The sequence below is a fragment of the Mchenga conophoros genome, linkage group LG22 (genome assembly GCF_057382185.1).
Source record: "Mchenga conophoros isolate Kocher_MC1m ecotype Shallow Benthic linkage group LG22, M_conophoros_male_GT1.1, whole genome shotgun sequence".
Lineage (NCBI taxonomy): Eukaryota > Metazoa > Chordata > Actinopteri > Cichliformes > Cichlidae > Mchenga > Mchenga conophoros.
This window is the reverse complement of record NC_140546.1, coordinates 27,376,159-27,395,412: the sequence shown is the minus strand read 5'-3', so window position 1 is coordinate 27,395,412 and position 19,254 is coordinate 27,376,159. Positions and strand designations below refer to the sequence as shown.

The 19,254-nt window shown below is 43.0% G+C and overlaps 2 protein-coding genes across 3 annotated transcripts; both read right to left on the bottom strand.

Annotated features, from left to right (window-relative positions):
• Positions 1-979: 979 nt before the first annotated feature.
• ntaq1 (N-terminal glutamine amidase 1) lies at positions 980-9,266 on the bottom strand. Of its 2 annotated transcripts, none has more exons than XM_085261397.1 (6): positions 9,077-9,266; positions 4,276-4,375; positions 2,625-2,675; positions 2,390-2,535; positions 2,205-2,306; positions 980-2,093 (listed from the first exon to the last, which is right to left on the bottom strand). In XM_085261397.1, exons 1-6 carry the CDS (start codon positions 9,130-9,132, stop codon positions 2,021-2,023), a joined length of 528 nt encoding a protein of 175 aa, XP_085117523.1. In that variant the 5' UTR covers positions 9,133-9,266; the 3' UTR covers positions 980-2,020. The 2 variants fall into 2 exon arrangements, with proteins under 2 accessions (XP_085117523.1, XP_085117522.1); XM_085261396.1 differs by having other exon boundaries at positions 2,182-2,306; positions 9,077-9,253.
• Positions 9,267-9,881: 615 nt separating this feature from the next.
• On the bottom strand, positions 9,882-18,230 carry bop1 (BOP1 ribosomal biogenesis factor). Its single transcript, XM_085261395.1, has 16 exons — positions 18,072-18,230; positions 17,030-17,194; positions 16,829-16,906; positions 15,604-15,758; positions 15,407-15,524; positions 15,130-15,231; positions 14,838-15,050; positions 14,559-14,720; positions 14,388-14,468; positions 14,240-14,309; positions 13,428-13,560; positions 12,482-12,668; positions 12,096-12,387; positions 11,848-11,932; positions 10,420-10,527; positions 9,882-10,296 (listed from the first exon to the last, which is right to left on the bottom strand). Exons 1-16 carry the CDS (start codon positions 18,135-18,137, stop codon positions 10,143-10,145), a joined length of 2,169 nt encoding a protein of 722 aa, XP_085117521.1. The 5' UTR covers positions 18,138-18,230; the 3' UTR covers positions 9,882-10,142.
• Between the last annotated feature and the right edge of the window lie 1,024 nt (positions 18,231-19,254).

The following is a 19,254-nucleotide window of genomic DNA, read 5'->3' as shown; positions in this document are numbered from 1 at the left end:
TGGTCCAATTGTCCCGGCTTAATTTTTTTTTCGTGTCTAAACCATCTCAGCAAAAATAATTGTTCTTTTAACTGATGTTTTTCTATTACTGTGTGTCTAATGTAAATTTCACAATTTGATTCATTCTACTTTTGTAAGAGGTCATTGTTTGTCAGAGATAAAAATTTGAATTTTGTTTCCCTCAATTTCTTTCTCAATTTCCTTCCACCGTGCCTCATAATCTGGTCTACACCAACAAACAAGAGGTCTAAATTGGGCTGCGTAAAAGTATTCCCTTAGGTTAGGCAAAGCCATCCCTCCCTTACACTTCGGGAGTTGAAATGTTGTTAACCTTGTTCTGGGCTTCTTCCCATCCCATATAAACCTTGACATCATCTTATCCCATATTTTAAATTTACTTTGAGGTATAGAAAGTGGGAGTGATTGAAACATGTAAAGCAATCTTGGGAGAACGTTCATCTTTATTATTTGGATTCTAGAGTAAAAAATTTGTAGGTATTGTTGACCACCGTTCTAAGTCTCTTTTGTTACCCTCCACCTGATTGTAGTTTGTGTCAAACATAGCAGATAATGATTTTGTCAAGGTTATGCCCAAATATTTCATGGTATTCAAGTGCCACTTTAGTTTATATTCATCTCTAATCTTTTGAGAAGGTGTATAGTTGAATGATAGAATTTGTGTTTTGGATACATTAATTTTGTAGCCCAATAAGTGTTCGAAGGTATGGAATAGTTGCATCAAACACTTGTCAGGATCTCGTAAAAAAACAATGACATCATCAGCAAATAATCCAATAAGATGTTTTTGTCCGGCTAGAGTTACCCCCTCCATTAAATTTGTTCTTAAGAGTAATAACTCCTGCCGATCTTTCTGATCCATTTGAAAACCATAGGTCATTGTCCCATTGCGTTTTCCAAAAAGCAGTATCCTTTTAAACAGAGTGTGATTCTTGAAAAAGATGAATAAAAAAAGACAGTATTCTGTTGATTTGCAAACAAAAACAAAGCTTTACGCTTAACAGTGTCTCTTAAACACCTGACAATGAGAGAAAAAAATTGATATAGACAATGTGGCCTTAACACAAAATAATGAACAGTTTACTTCCCTTAGTGAACATAGTACTGACATTAACAACTTTTAGCCTGAACCTCAAAATTGTAGATAATCCCTTATGTGACATCTGTAACTTTATACCTCATCAGCGCCGGTGCTGCTTGATCCTCAGGCGAAGTGGGTGCACCTCCTTTCCCTCAATAATCACACGGACCCCGGCAAAGTGAGCTCTTTTTCCTTCTTTCCTTGCAGTGCTCTGTCAGCAGAGGACATCTTCAGTGACTCTCAGGTAGTTTTTTCTTCAGGAAGGTGTAGTTTTTAGCTTTTCTCCAGATCTGGTCGCAAGCTGATCTTGTTGAAAACCGAATGATAACCAACCTTGACTTCTGATTTTCGTTGTAGCGGCCCAAGTGATGAACTACATCAACGCTGTCCCTAAATCCTGCACTAGTCTACCCGACAACGGCGCAGCAGATGTCAAAAACCTCTGATGTTATTTCTGGAAACTGACAATCATGTTAAACATACCAACTGTACCCCAAACAAACAGAAACCTACTACTGTTTCCTTATTTTTAAATTCTAACAGTGAATTGAAGATGCTCAAAGACATTATGGAGTTTTATTGATCGGGGTGAAAGCACTCTTCTGATCAACAAGTTCACCAATAAGTCATCAAATGATCAATATGTTCATATGTACATCGATGGTTTTTGGCTGAACAACTATCAAAATATCTTGCATTTTATAAGGGGGTGGGACAATGGTGAACAGTTACAAGAACCAATTTCGTTTCACATGGTCATGTGGGACAGCAGCTGGCAGGAGGACTCTTCATTCCACTTCAAACATCTGGAGCCCACAATCGAAAAAAACCCCTCAAAACCACAACTACCACGATCTTGCTGCTGATGAAGAAGAGGATGAGGCTGATGAGGTGCTTCCAATGTATCTCTGCAGGAAGTGGTTAAGGCTGAAGACCACACCCCAGCCGATGGCAGGGTCCATGTTGATGAAACCATCTAGGTTCATCTGGCACTCTGAGGGGAAAACGCAGCCCAGTATGATGACATCATAACTAAATGGTACACGCGATTACACACGCTAATAACTGGGAAGTCATGTGACCTGCAGTGCATATAGGGGCGTACGTAGGGGGAGGCATCTTCCACGATCCATCAGAGTTCCTCATGTGAGATCGATCAGATGCGAAGTTCAACAGGAAGCTGTCAGCAGGAACCACACGAAACTTCCTGGCAGACAGAAGGGGAAATTGTAACTATGATGTCACTCAGGTGTGTGTAGTTTCCTGTCATGATGCTCAGCTGTGTCTTACCTGTGGTATTCTGGTCTGATGTCACTCTCTGAGCGTAAGGCTTGGGCAGCGTAAAGCTTCAGGCTACAGGGAAACGAGAGCGTTGAATCCAGATCATACACTAGAGAGTCCGATTGATCTGCCTGCAGCAGGATCACATGGTAGTCCTGAAACAACAATGTTATCTTTAATGTCATTTTGACATCATTTGTGTTTATGTCTGTGCTCTCACAGTATTAACAGTGACATCACAAACCCAGATAACCGGCAGCTCTCCGTGTCCAGACTTCTGCTTCCACAGAGGAACCTCAAAGGAGAACAAATACAGAACATCAGCTTTAGAACCTCACCTGAGATGTTTCAAAAAACCTAAAAAACCAAGTGGATGTTTTTAGAATGTGACAGAAGTTCATGTGTTATTGTAGGGTCTTTACCTAAGAATATAAAGCACCTGGAGGCACCTTTTGTTTTTGCGATTTGGTGCTATATATGTAAAACTTAAATGACAGATGTCTAAAAGAGCATGACAGGTGTTTCACAGAACCATCCTTTAATCCATTTTTTGCCACTTATCCACATTCGGGTTACGGGGCGGCAGTCTGAACAGAGAAGCCCTCACCCAAGCCACCTCCTTTAGCTTATCCAGGGGGGCGCTGAGATGTTTCTAACCCAGCTCTGAAATGTAATTTGCCTCCTCCTAGCATTTCATGCGCAGAATAACTCACCTGGGAGTTATCCAGGAGGCATCCTTGCAGGATGCCCGGACTACCTCAAACTGGCTCATTTCAATGTGGAGGAGCAGTTGGCTGTATTCTGAGTCCCTCACGAATAACCAAACTCTATCTCTAAGAGAGAGCCCAGCAACTCTTTGAAGGAGACGCATTTCATTCAGTTTCATTTATATAGCGACAAATCCCAACAACATTTGCCTGAAGGCACTTTATATTGTAAAGTATATAAAATAATAGTTTCTTCATAACCTCTCAGACCGGTTTCCTCTTTTTCTGTATTTCTTTGGTATAGTCGTGATTAACTTAAGACGGTCCAGCCTTCATATGTTACTTTTTGTTTCTATGCCTGCCATATTATGTGCTTTTTAACCTGGTACTCCAGGAAGCAAACAATAATAGCTCAGTGGGCCCTTTCACTGTGTGTGTTTACATTCTTGGCAATCTTCAGCAATGAGCAAAAAAAGTTTGTCACAAATCCTATGCTGTCATTTCTTCCAGACCCCTCAGGAATTCCGTGTATCCGTATGCTGTTGCGTCAATCTGGACTCTAGATCATGACATTTAGCAGCTAGTTTAGCCACTTCTTGAAGTGCAAGACAGCAGTCCTACGTATTGGTTTAATATGCATGCTGAAGGATATATCCTGATCAAAAATGACTCCAAGATTCCTCACAGTGTTGGAGACCAAGGTAATGCCAACCAGAGTAAGCATATTGTTAGATACCAAATTCAGAAGCTGAAAAGTTAGAGGTCATCCAGGTCTTTAAGACATTCCTGCAGTTTAACTAATTGGTCTGTTTTATCTGGCTTCATGGGTAGATAAAGTTAGGTGTGATCTGCATAGCAGAGAAAATATGTGCTATGCCTTTTAATGCTCCTATCACATAACCCCGTGGAACTCCATAATTAATCTTGGCGACGTCTGTGGAGAGGACTGTCCATGTACATAAACAAATTGGAATCTATTACATAGATATGATTCAAACCACTGCTGTGCATTATGTTTAATACCTACAAGCATGTTCCAATCGCTGTAATAAAATGTTTCCCCACCACCTGCTCCAACTCACCACCAGACGGGGATTAATTGACATAGAGCAGCAGATCTGATGATACAATTACAAAATCCATCATCTTCATTTTAAATCTGACATTATACTGGCATTTGGTTCTCACCGTTCTCGTCTCATTGGAGATGAAGATCACAAACAGATGTTCCAGCGGTGCGGTTCTCTGTTTTCTGACATAGTCACAGAGTTTCCAGACATTTTCTTCACTGCAGAACAAGAACAGACAGAAGGGCAACAGACAGTCAGCCTGTAGGACTTCCTGAAAGTTCTGAAGGATTAGTGTGTCCTGCTGATCCATATGATCGTTTTTATTGATGGCTAATAGAAAATGTTTCACCAAGTCTTTAACTCCAATTCCAATTCCACACGTTGCTATCAAAAACATTCACTCCTCAGTCAGAACCTACACAACACAGAGAAAAACACACACCTGAGGACAGTCAGAAAAAAGGGATGAAGAACTTTTCAAACCGGAATCTCACTGAACCTGAAAAGAAAGTGCTAGCCAAAGGACTCCATTTTGCCATTTCTCCTCAACAGTTGCCCATAGTGGACCTCATCACAGCCACAGAAACCGCCATACGGATTAATAAATTATCACAAACAGAAGCAGAGCAAATCAAGATGAAAGTTTCAGCCACCCTCTCCAGTGCCAAAGTCCCTCCGTCTAACCTCACAATTAGAGCTGGGCGATAGAACGATAACGATATGTATCGCGATATAACTTTTACTCGATAGAGAAATTAAGCTATCGCGATAGACCTCGCCGCTCTTGTCCTCTTAAAAAAAAAAAAAAAAAAAAAAAGGTCAGCCAATCCAAATTAAGTAGCGCAGAGCCGAACCAATCACAGCCGCAGCGTCACGTCGCGTGACTTGTTACGTACAGCACAAGTGCCAAGCCGCACGTGTGTTTGTTTGGGAAGCAGCCAGCGGGTAATGGAGCCAGCACGTAATGGAGGAAATGAGCGTGACCGAAGAGAAAACAGATGATGGTTCCAATGCCGGAGAAATTGTCGAACGGAAGAGCCATAGAAGTTCCGTAGTGTGAAGGTATTTCGGCTATTTCAAGTCTGACAAAAAAACAGAGTAGCGTGCACTGTAAATTGTGCCGAAAGCAAGTCTGGAAATACAATAAACTGGTGCATGCGTCACACTGTGCGCCACGTAATTTTTCGGTGAAATGGATTTCTACAATACTGTTACTGTTAATTCTACTCTCTGCAGTGTTTAAATGCTTACATATACACACAGTTACTGTCCGTCCACACATACGACTCGGTTCTGCTTCTATGCCCCAGCTTTGTTTACTTTTTCCCACCGAGGCTTCTAGACTTCTGATTGGCCAACATTTCTGCACGGTTAGGAATCTAGCGCCACCTGCTGCTTTGGCATGTTCATAGCAGCGTTTTCCTTCATTTCTGCCTTTATGTGTGGACGGGATTATTTTTTAAAACGAAAACGGAAAATCTCCGTTTTCAAAAATACCCGTGTACGTGTGGACGTAGCCTCAGTCTCTGACTGGAAGCGCTAATTCGTCATTCGGCTTTTGTCAGACTAAAGTAACTGTTAAAACTGTTTGAAAAGCTCAGCTATACAACAAGGAGAGATTGAGAATTTCCTTTTAGTTCTCAGTTTATTTGATATTGACAAAAGTTAGTCAGTTTTGTCTGATCTTCTGTAAAACAAACTAAGATTTATTTTTAGAATTAATATTTTGTTTCGTTTGTTCTATTTTGAAACTTAAACGCTTTAGTGGCTGCCTTTTGTGTAGTTTGCAATATTTGCCTTTATTTATCTGAAAAAGTCTCATGTTCCTTAAGTACATCTACCCTGTTGAACTTATTATGGGAAATAAATATTTAAATAAAAACAAGCTGCTGATTATTTCACATTTTACTTGTGAGCAACGGCACATTTAAATCTTACAAATATAGTTATTTGGCTTATATCGTGATAGATATCGTTATCGCCTAAAATGAAAAAAACATATCGTGATATGAAAAAATCTCATATCGCCCAGCTCTACTCACAATACAAGAAAAGAAGGCCGTCGCTTCCCTGAGCATAGACCACAACATCACCAGCTGACAAAGGAAGGTGCACCGTGGTCCTAAACACAACAGATTACCACACAAAGATCACTACTCTCCTCAGTGACAAAAATACCTACGAAGCCTTAAAGCGAGACCCCACAAGCAGCTACAAAAAGAAAGTTATAGCTTGCCTTCAAGACCTTGAAAAGGACAAAATCATTGAGCGCCCTTTATATCATCGCCTAAACCCAGGGGATGCCATACCCTGCATTTATGGACTTCCTAAGATCCACAAAGAAGGTGTCCCACTCAGACCCATTGTTAGCAGCATAAACTCAGCTACTTACAACATTTCAAAACACCTAGCTACCATTTTAGCACCTCTGGTGGGGACCACCACATATCACATCAAGAACTCCACCGACTTCACCGACAAGGTCCAGAAACTTACCCTGGATCCAGATGAAACCATGGTGTCCTTTGATGTAATAATAATAATAATAGATTGCATTTATATAGCGCTTTTCAAGGCACCCAAAGCGCTTTACAATGCCACTATTCATTCACTCTCACATTCACACACTGGTGGAGGCAAGCTACAGTTGTAGCCACAGCTGCCCTGGGACAGACTGACAGAAGCGAGGCTGCCATATCGCGCCATCGGCCCCTCTGGCTAACACCAGTAGGCGGTAGGGTAAAGTGTCTTGCCCAAGGACACAACGGCCAGGACAGAGAGCCCGGGGATCGAACCGGCGACCTTCCAGATACAGATACGATGTTTGCCTTTCCTGGACTGCGCCGTGCGCATTGAAGAGAATGGAAACCTCAACATTGAAGTTTACTGGAAGCCCACACACACGGACCAGTACCTCCTCTTTGACTCCCACCACCCTCTGGAACACAAATTTGGAGTAATTAGGACCCTACATCACCAGGGAGAACATGTTCCCTCTAAGCCTGAAGTGAAAAAGAAGGAACACACACATGTTAATGAAGCTATTAAAACAAGCGGTTATTCTAATTGGGCTTTCATCAAGTCTGCAAAGATGCACAGAAAAGAAGATCAGGCACCAGCGAGGGAGGATAAGAAAGAAAAATGCAACAACATTGTCATTCCCTACGTAGCCGGTGTATCAGAAAAACTCCAGAGAGTCTTCTCCAAGCATGACATCCCAGTTTACTTCAGACCCAGCAACACACTCAAACAAAAACTAGTTCATCCCAAAGACAAAACTCCTAAACACAAACTTAACAATGTGGTGTATGCTGTACAGTGTAGCGAGGAATGCCCAGACCTCTACATTGGAGAGACCAAACAGCCACTTCATAAACGCATGGCACAACACAGAAGAGCCATCTCCACAGGACAAGACTCGGCATCTAAGAGGACAAAGGTCACTCTTTCGAGGATGCAAATGTTCATATTTTGGGTCCTTCACTCTAGTTAGCAGTGAGCGCAGCACACGCCACGTCCGATATGAAAGGGCCTTTCATATCAGATCAGGAGCGCTGATATAAACAAACTGAAGCAAGAGCGGCAGAGGCTGCTTGGGCTGATCCGCTCCCTGGAGAGTGACATTGAAGACCTGAAGAGGCAGATCTCTGGAGATGAAAAGACCAGTCAGGACAAGGAGAGAAAGAATCAGGAACTGGAGAAGTTTGTTCTTGAATTCCAGCTGAAAAGCAGAAAACTGAGCCTCTGCAACATGACATCAGTGTGAAGAAGGAGCGGATCAGTCAGCTGGAGGAAGAGCTGATACAAACCGACAAGAGCAATGCTCAGCTGAAGCTCACCGTCTCTGAGCTGAAGCTCAAACTGAAGACCAGAGACAAAGAGATGTACAAAGAGAGTCAGAAGGTCAAAGATTTGGAGACGCGTCTCCAGCGATTGAAATCAGACCTGGACAACTGTGTGGGCTTCATCCAGGAGCCTAAAACCCTGAAGGACAACATACAGATGCTATACGCTCGATATGTCCAGCAGACTGAAAGGGTGGAGAGAACCAATGCAGATGATACTGTTCAGAAGGCGCTGCGTCACCAGTGTGAGCAACAGGAGAGGACAGTAAATGGCCTCAAAATGAGGCTGGCCAAATCTGCAGAGGAGCACGAAAAGGTCTACACCAAAATCATGAAGGAAACATGACTCTGATAGCTGAAATCAACAAGCTGCGGAAGGAGCTGCATTTGGCCAGGACTCAGGCTAAAGACGTCAAAGATCAGCTGGCTCTCTTAAAGAAGCCCAAGAGGTCACAGCCCATCAGAAGAAGCAGCCTACCAGGAGCCCAAACAGCTAGGAGTCAGCTGATTGTCTTTTACCTCAGCAATAGCTCTGCAACTAACACACAGCAACAGATACACATACAAGAAGAAAGTTGTTAGTATGATTGTTGTATTCATTCTTAATGTAAATTGATAATGAATGTGTGGATTTGTATGTTACCATAGCAATTTACTGCAGAAAACAATCATATTGATAAAGGTTTGATCACTGACCTGTTAAAAAAATAAAAAATAAATGAAAGGGCCTTTAAAGAAGATGGGGCGATAGTCAAACTGACCAGCAGATGTCACTGTGGACATGGGTTTCACATTTTTTCGAAGCCTCGATACAGTTCGGTTGTATGTTTGTTGATAACCTGATATTACCACTGTTTAAAGGAGGATTATTATTCCTTTAAATGTTCTTGTGATTTTTATTCTCTCACTGACACATTTAAAGAAACTGCGCTAAAAATTAAACGGAAATCTGAACTAGCCAATCATTGTAGTTGCAGCTGCTTTGACCAGACGTGTGTTTACAATTCTCAGGAGCCAAGTAATGTTCTGACACAGAGCCTGCACGTCACCTGTTGCAGGTATGTCGAGACTCACCAGTAGCAGCTCGTGTACACGCAGTCCTCGCGCGTCGGAACGAGTCTCCGATTCATGATCGGGTGTTACACTGAAAGAGCTCCAAGGGAAACGGGCTGACGCCAAATCCGCTAAGGAAAGGGGACTTTCAAATTAAAAGCATCGACAAAGTAACAGTAAGACTGGGGTCTAACTGCTAATTTCACTTCGCTGCCGCCACAAGAAATTAGCTTCAGTGCTCCCTTATTTACCTCCTACATTAGTGACACTGCATCCTTCATGAAAGGAGAACACCGTTTACAGCAAAGCACTATGAGAGAAACAAACTGACCTCTGAACCTGTTAGCTAGCTTAGATTTTCAGAGAATAACTACTTTAGCAGTATACAGTCCCCATTCACTCAGGAGTTATCCTTCTGCTCAGCACCATAAATCATCAGAAAAGACTTGTTTTTCATTAAATCTCTTAGAAATTGTAATTTTTGTAAACATCTGCACTGCAAATTTCTCAAGTTTTAATTAGATTTTAGATCAAATACTTCATCAAACTGAACTGAACAAATCTATTCATATCATATTGATTATACGGTGAACTAAAAACTACATGAGTGAAATTTTCTCACTGAAATATAAATAAAACCCAGACAGATCTGGATCATCACTCCAGAAACTAATTCGAAACAAGCTAATGAGCAAATCTAAAACTAGAATAACTGTGGTGAGATGGGCGGAGTTCACAGGGGGTCCAGGCTCCTCAGCTAACTCTGTAAATATGGCTGTCATGATATCTGAACTTAACATCTTAAACCTGATCGATCACCCACAAATAGCCAATTATGCATGTTTTTATTCATCTTTAATGGCCCTAGACAGGAAAGGGATGTCACACTGCTGATCAATATCAGCTCCTTTCACCAGACTGACAGCGCGCACACACACTCTCAAAAACAGTTCAGTTTATTCAAAAAGGAACTGACATCACAGCAAGGAGACCAGTGAGGCAAGGACTCATGGTGTCACATGTTAAGACATTGTGTCTGAAAGTAAAAACATTAGAAAAACGGCATCTGTGGTTGCTAAGCATGTTGCTATGTGAAGAGGCAGATAGTAGCATCAGCGCCAGAGGAGAAGACCCAGGGTTGCGTGGGGTGAAAGGTCACATCCAGAACACCAAGATCATGAGTCATCACATGACCTCTGAGGACTTTCACTGGGACGATGAGTGGATTCTGCAAAAGGTCACTGTGGAGGTAGGAAGGAGGGGTTAGAGTGTAACTGAGAGGAGGAAAAGTGTGTGTGTGTGTGTGTGTGTGTGTGTGTGTGTGTGTGTGTGTGTGTGTGTGTGTGTGTGTGTGTGTGTATTACTTGTAAACAGTCCCGTGACAGACTATCACTGAGCCATCATCCGAGGCCGAGGCAAACAGCGGGTACAGTCTGTGATAGGCCACACCCCTCACTGCTTTCTTATGGTGTCTGCAGAGAGAAGGTGATCCATACCACATGATAAATGATTAAAAACAAACAAACAAAAGAAAACAACATCTGATCAATATGTAGTATTCAAAAATCAATGATGACACACCAATGTCAGCGTCATGACTGAGTACACATGCTTTGAGACCACTCTGAACCAATCACAGCTCTGATTTGTTTGAGGTGAGACTCAGGTAAGGTCTTTGTTTGCTCAGCAGGATTTAAACTCCTCACCTTCCTGGTGCACGTCTGACTGAAATCTAATTTCCTGAACTGCTGCACCTGCTGGACTGTGAAGGCACTGCAGATCTTTCTTTTTTTTTGTCAATTTAAACAATGCTGCTTTATGTACAAATCAGCTCTGGCTATGCAAAATTCTGTTGGCATCAATGTATAAAATGTGAAAAATACAAGCTGAACACAAGAGGGAGCATTATAAAATAAAATAAAGAGCTATAATCATTTTAAAACCGGGATACCATACAAATAAACTACATGGCAGTTCTGAATAGAGTAATTCACACTTTTCTTAGGGTTTAAATGTAAACCAGACACTTCAGAAAATATGTGGATTTTATTGATGACAAGAGGGATTTGTTCTGACCTTTTGAGGAAAACTGTAGTATCATCTACCAGCTGAGTGCTTAGGTCTATACATGTGACATTGTGATTTTCATAACAGTCACAGCTTGTGTGACTGTTGCACAGTGGTTGTGGTTTCATTGTCAGAGTTAGGCACGTCAAATGTAGCAGATATGAATTATTTTAGATTCATGCACTGAATTCCACTTTCATACCAGCTGTATAGTGTCTAATATAAAGAGAGCATAAACAGTGATGGTAATTACCCAGGACAACTCAAACTCACAAAACACTTGTTAAATTTAGGTGTGTAAAGAGCAGTAAACCTCCAAATCTGTAATTAATCTTAAAAATATTCACTTGTTAACTCTTAACCCACCTGTGCTTTCCCTTTACTCAGCATTGATGCAGCTGTCTGTGAATCTACTTAATTTATAACTTCTGACAAAGTCTAGTCAAGCTGTGTTAGATAATCACTCTAACAACACCACCTTCTGTAGGGGACTGCATAAACCTGCAATATTTGTAATCTTGAGAGTTACTAAGTACAGCCACCATTTGAAGAAACCCTGACCCCCATTCTGGAGATCAGGTCTGAACGAAGACAGGAGCACTCAAGGTCACCTGTAGCTGACCAAGACATTGCTTCCATTGTAACAATTAACAAAGTGGTAATGTTGACAGCTCATGTCTAAAAGGGTTAAACTCAGATGATCAGAGTGACTGGCAGGTACGTACCGGAGCATCTTGTAGGGTTTAGTTGACAGATCGAGGTCAAACCAGCTCAGCTTACAGTCATAACTCCCACAGATCACATGATCACCTGCAGACACACGAACAGACAGGTGGGACAGCTGTGAAGAGAATACTGCTCGTATAAATACAAATGACTTTAGGACGAAGCAACTGCGGCGAGCGAAATGACCATTGCGGCGGGTTTATTGGAGCCTTTAAGACTTGTGTGTGGGGGACTGGGGTGCGGTTACCTCCTGGATGGACAGCCATGCTGGAGATCCACTTGGAGTTGGTTTGGAGTTTTTTAGTCATTTCTTGTTTGACGAGGTTGTAGATGCGGATCGAGCGCTGTGTGGCCACAAAGAAATAGGGCCTGATTGGGTGGAAGGATATGCACTGGACCAGGCCTTTGTTCCTGCTGAAGGGGTTCTGACTCCGCCTCCGGCTCAGCTGGTGGATATACACCTGCAGGTGGCTTGTGTTATCTGGCATCACTGATGCTAGGTAGTCTCCTTTAGCATGCCACACCACCTGGTGAACAGCCTGCAGAGATCAACAGCGATTAGGCCAGATGTGGATCAGAGTGGGGGGGTTTAAAAACAAATGAATAAATCAACCAATCAGGTGGTTTTCTCACTTTGGGGTGTTGGATTTTGAGGCGGAGCCCCTGGTTTAGCTCTTCCCCCTCAGCCTCGCTCCAGACAACAGACCCATTTCCTTCTGCTGGCTCCTCCCCCTCCTGCTGGGCACTGAGGAGTCGTTCTGACGACAAGATGACCTGTTTATCTGCCAGAGAGGGAGACAGGATCAAGACCACAGAGTCCCTGAAACCAGAGAGAAACAGAGGGACAGGATCACATCAGTGGGAGAGGAGGGAAGAGTTTAAAATCCTGCTTGTTTCTAGAGTATTTAAAAGTATAATGGGAGGCAGATCCTTAAGCTTTCAGATCTCCCTCTGTGGAACCAGCTCCCAGTTTGGATTCAGGAGAGAGAAACACTCTACTTTTAACATTAGGCTTAAAAGTTTTCTTCTTGATAAAGCATATAGTTAGGTCTGGATCAGGTGACCCTGAATCCTTCCTTAGTTACGCTGCAATCGTGCTCATAAAGTTGGATGTCCACAACAACAAAAAACCCAGTTTAAACCATCATTAGAAATCACTGAATTAAATTATTAATACATGCTCTCTTCCTCATATGACATATTTATCCCCATCTCGCTCCAGGGGTTATGTGATTGATGGGATATTCTTTGTATTACTGTAGGACAGGGGTGGGCAACCCCAGGCCTCGAAGGCCAGTGTCCTGCAGGTTTTAGATGTGTCCTTGATCCAACACAGTTGATTCAAATGGCTAAATTCTCCAGAGGCTTGAGAACGAACTAATCATGTGATTCAGGTGTGCTGACCCAGGGTAATATCTAAAACCTGCAGGACCTGGAGTTGCCCCCACTGCTGCTGTAGGATCTTTACCTTAGAATGCACAGCACCATGAAGCAAATGCTGTTGTGATGTTGTGCTATACAAATAAAACTGAATGTCACAGGCAGACGGAGAAAGAGAGAGAGACAGAGAGGTGCTCACAGGGCAACAGCCAGCAAACAGACAGACGGATTTGGGTTCCAGGCAACGCTCTTCACAGCTCCGCCCACCTGGACCGTCTTCATACAACGAGACGAACAGACCTCCCAGAATCTGACAGAGCCATCATCACTTCCTGTGAACAGGGAGGAGAGAGATTACAGTCCCGCCCACACTCAATGAACCCATCCAAAGGATGCATGTTTTATTTAAACATCACCTTCAAACTGGGTTTTCAGGAAGTGCTCTGACCACAACACAGAAAACTCAAAGAAAAGAAGATAAAAATGAATATGGAGTTTAAAAAAAAATTTAAAAAATCCAAAACAGGTTGTTTTTAGGAAGAATTTCAAAGACAGAGTCGTGAAAAGCATTATCATGGATACTCTGTGGCAGTACAGTCGGTCTTTACAAAACACAGACTCCTGAATCAAATACTTATTTCCTGATACTAATTCAAAGACAACTGGACTCCGCCTTTCCAATAAATACACCAAGGAAAGTGTAAATGGATAAGACCACACAGAATAAAGCTGCTTTGTGCACAGACACAATTTGAGATTATCAGGCTGAGGTCTCTGTGTGGAACTGTCATCATGTCTGGTTTTAAAACAGTAACAACAGAATGCTCATCTTGAGACTCAATCAATGAAGCTGCCTGCATCTTTTACACACTCTGTGGTGCAGGTGTGTAGACTGGTCGGTCAACAACCCTGCCTGGGATCAAACACTTGACTCTCACTGTGAGCTTTACACCACTCCGTCACGATGTCAACAGTTTCTATTGATGTGTGAGTGGGACAAGCTGAGGTTACCTGAGGCAAGCCACTGTCCCGATGGAGACACACTGATAGAGCGAACCAGACCGCTGTGACCTCGATAGACCTGAACACACAGATAAAAGATGTGAGAAAGGGTTCACCACTTTGTTTGTGTGCATGTGTTCAGGTGTGTGTGCTGTACCAGCGACCGTGTGGTGGGAAATGGCTGAAGGTCCTTTGGTTTGGGAAGTTGGGGAATCAGATCCTCTGGATTCACATTCACCTACATGCAGACAAACAGGAAATTATTTAAACTGCATGCCTAAAAGGGCAGCTCCAGCTTTAGGTAGTAGGACAGACTGAGAAAGGTTACCCTAATCTTCCTCTGTCGTGGGCACAGATAAAGGTCCAGGCAGCGCTCAAACCTCTCGTGGATGAATTGAGAAAATGCTGGAACCTGACGGAGGCTCGAGTACTTCCTTGGAACAAACGGCAACTTTCTGTCTGCTGGATCCTGTTGCTCCCACAGTGCTCGCTGCAGACAGGTGAGGCAAGTGAGGACAGACAGATGGGGGGGAAGAAAAATGTGTCTTTGAATGCAGTTCTATCTATCCTCTGAACAGAAACCAGGTGAGGCAACGCATTGACAAACCTCCTCGTCAGTAAACAGATACTCGGGCGGTGGGTTGTAGGACTCATGGTGACCAGGTAAAGGGATTTTGGGGGCGGGCAGGTGCATCTTATGTCTGGCCAGAATGGAAGAGTCTTCGCTGGCCCACAAGTTGTAATACCGCCCCCTGCCATCATCCTCTACCCGCCTGGGTTTGATCCAACCCATTTTTATGGCATGGACCAGTTTGGACACCTGCAGACAGGCAAGTCAGACAGGTGAGTGACAGACAGCTGAGAACAGCCAGGTAAGTCAAGTGAGTCAGGTGCATTACCTTCTCCTTCTCTGTGAGCGAGGGGATAAAGCTGCGTTTGTCTGCGGGTCTGTTGGTGACGGGATGAATCATCACGTCGCTGCTGAAGAATTCTACCATTGGCTGCGGAAGAGGGGTAAAGAGACAGGTAGCCAGCGTGTTCTACATTTTTAAGCCACACTCACTTCTTCTAGCTGGTCTGGGACATGTGGGGGACATGTGGTTACTAAAGGGTGGATCAAGCAGGTAAATGCGAGGCTAGTGAACAGAACCCCGGTGTCACTGTGTGAGGGCATACCTCGCACTCATTGAAGTTGACATCTCCAAACTGTCCTCTCTGCAGACGGTTCACCAGCTCCACCTGATCATCGGACAGCACAACGTCACTTCCTGTCTGCTTGTCATGCACCGTTCTCCTGCAGACAGCAACCTGTTAGCTTCATCAGCATTCCCTATCAAACCTATGAAGAAGTTAGCATCATGCTAACTGCTCACCAGTACTCCGGGTTCTCCATCTTATCCAAGAAGTCATCAAGCTCATCCTTGTTCCTTATAGGCTTGTAGATTTTTTTCCCATCCAGATTGTACCCAATGTGAGGGAAATCTTTGTACCACTCCATAGGAATGTTCCCCACTGTGTTCCTGATATCCTGAAGAACAATGTGAGCATGAGAAACCACCACAGGATGGAGAGGAGAACATAAAAGAAGCAAATGCACCAATCAGAACATGTGTAAAGAAACATGTATCCTGTACAAAACATGTTGTATTGTAGCCACTTTAACAGGAACACTGACAGGGATTTGTCTTAGTTATGCTCACATATATCACAAGGCAAATGTTGATTATGTTAAATTTGGTTATGGATTTAACAGGAGCCAAAGAAGAGAAGCCAGTATGGGAGAAATATACTCTCTCTTTTTAGTCCCTGTAAGTTTTCTTACTGTAGCATTTTGGAACGATTGAAGGCTTTTCACGGAGCTTTTAGGACATCCTGATAATAATGAATTACAGTAGTCCAACCTAGAAATAATAAATGCATGAACTAGTTTTTCAGCATCACTCTGAGACAGGATGTTGCTAATGTCAGAGCTATTGAATAAAGCAGTGTTTAATGTGCAGGAAGGACATAATTTTTTTGTTTTGGTAAAACACCGGTCCTGTCTGGCAGGCATGATCCGAATGCGTTGTTGTACCAAATACATTTGTTTTCACAAAAACAGCACTATGGATTCTCTGAAGGCTCTCTTGTTAATCTTTTTTCTTTTAGTATTAATAGTATTATTTTTATGGATATTATGTTAGGTCAAGGCCAGGTTGGTAAAAGACAGAAGAAAGCCGCTGAAGACCCAAGGCCACACATTCAGATGACAACCGTGTGTCTACTCCAACCAAGGAACTATGGACAGAGCTCCCACAGTCAAGGGTAGGTGTGACAGGGGCCAGAGGCAGCGGGTGGATGGCCAACCAGCACAAGCTATGGGTGGGCCCTAAATCCCAGACCCCTTGAGAACGACACCTGGGGGAGCAGGGATTCTCATCACAGCTTTTTCAGGCTAATAAAGGTCAACATCGGGTGAAACAGAGAACTCTGAGCTTCACCAGGAGCAAAAATCTCCCAGCTTTTTATTAGTGTACATGTGGCTAAAATTGCATACAATACACCAGACAAGCATAAGAAAAGTAATGACAAGCACACAAATGAATAAGTTTAGATCACCTCTTCATCTGAAGAATCGTGTTCATACTCATGTTTCTTCTTTTCTTCACTCACTTCTCCCTCTTTTTTTTCCTTCATCTACAGATGGAACAAAGTTCAGGTGATGTTCTGCAGCAGAACACTGAGGACACTTTTAACAGCAACCAATCAGCAGTCAGACCAACACAGAATTAAAACCCCTCTTATCTGCTTACACTTTACCTTGTCGTCATTGTCATCAGATCCCTCTTCCTCATCGTCATCAGATCCCTCTTCCTCCTCAGAGTCACTCCCAGAATCCTCCAGTCCTGAGTAGACACTGTCCTCGCTATCTGATAAATCATCATCCTTATCTTCATCAGCAGGTTTCCTGTTAAAGTTGAAGATCTGAGAAGGAAAACCCAGAATTACTCAATTAAAAAACCATCAGTTTTTTGCTGAGATTTCCAAGAAGAGTGTAATTAAAGAGCAGAAAAATAAAACCTATGAATCATTCGCACAAGCTAATAGCATGTGCGAATGATTCTGTGAGTGATCATACACACTTAAATCAAAGAATAACCAGCAACTAAAACCAAAACATGTCAAATCAGGATAAACTTATGTACTCTACTCAGGATTGACGTCACCCTGTGCAACCCTAACCGTACACATGTACTCTGACACACTACCTGCTGCAGTGCTCGTTCCATCACAGTATGTCTGAAGGTTCTCAGTCATCCAGGTGATCGTAGTCAAAGGAGCTTGCAAAGAAAAGCGTCTGGACTTCTTTAAGTTGCTTGAAGACGTTTCACCTCTCATCCGAGAAGCTTCTTCAGTTCTAAGGTCAAATAGAACTGAAGAAGCTTCTCGGATGAGAGGTGAAACGTCTTCAAGCAACTTAAAGAAGTCCAGACGCTTTTCTTTGCAAGCTCCTTTGACTCGTTCCGTCACAGTTTTACTGCCATTTGCGTCACTGCTTCCATGTTGGATCGTTAGCTCTGGGTCGGTGAGGTTGCTCCGACAATGCGAGTTAAAATCTGAGTTGAGGAGGTCTTCCGTTTAAAACTCCGACATTATAACGGAGCCCTAACCCGAGACTGACATCACACATGTGCACAGAGGATAGTTCTGTGTTTATTATAGAAGCAGCATCGCCCCGGTCCGGTCTCATGGCTGTGTCTGCTCTGAGGGCTAAACAGCAGCCTGCCCCGTGTTAGCATGCTAGCTCGTTACTAGCATGTTACCAGATCTTCATCACTTTCCTCCTGTGTGTGTGGCTCACCTGGTTCTGCTCCTCATCCTCTTCTTTACTCCTCTTCAACGCTGTTTTCCCCCCTGCTTTCTTCATCGCTCCTCTCCGGTCGCTCCACGCGTTTCTATCCTCCTCGATTCAACCACGTGAAACCGAAGGTTAGAGGTCACGTGTCACAGCTCGAGGGCGGGGCCTGCTGGTGACGCCTCGAGCTTCTGGCAGAAAGTCATAGTTACAGTGACACGACCTCTGCCGGGGAGTTTGCTGTTCTCCCCGGCTCAGATATTTGAAGTTTACGCAGCTACATTCTGGCCTGAAAATATCTTAATAGTTCATTTTGCGACCCAGAAAGAGTAATAAGGGTAATATTAAAAGGAGTAATTAAAAGTAATTAAGGAGTAATTAAAAGTAATAAGGGTAATATTAAAACTAAGTTGCTGCAGTAGTAGTAGTAGTTGGAAGCTGGAATTAGCTGGGCCAATCTGGGATATGGTTTTTCAATTTTGTTGTCCGGGTGGAAAATCGGGAGAAATTCGGTAGAATGGTGACACCGGGAGATTTTCGGGACGGGCACTGAAATTCGGGATTCTCCCGGAAAAATCGGGAGGGCTAGCTTGTATGACTACGTCCCGCTGGTTAGCCACCACCACTTTGTCCGTATCTGGAAGTCCCACAGGATCTTAGCTCAGTCATTCTCGACCACCTTAGCTGGCATCTCCCATTTTGACCTTGGGACTTCCAGGCCATTCCTCAGCACAGATGTTTCTGTATAGTATACTCTATTGCCTGTTGTAGTGTGTGCTAGAAATTAGGACTGGGCGATGTGAGGAAAATATGAGTAATATGACTAGGGTTGCCAACTCCCTGAAAAATAAATAAGGGACACCTCGTGGCCAGGGCCGGGCAACCCAGTTGTCTTCACCCTTCCCAGTGTGGTGAATTTTCTAGCTCTTTTTTTGTGTGTGAAATTATTTTTTTTAACCCTTTGACTTGAATTTGATTTAAGTAGATGTGTATTCTTTGTGATATGAACACATGTGAAACAAATGATCATTTAGCCATTTATTTTTAGCTCAAAATGACAACATTAACACAGTAAAACAGGTCTCTTTCTTAAACAGAAGCCTGTCATGCTTAACTTTTGAGAATATAAGTAAATATTTCTTTAAAAGAATTCTGTCCTGCTTAACTTAAAATAATAGAAAACAATAGA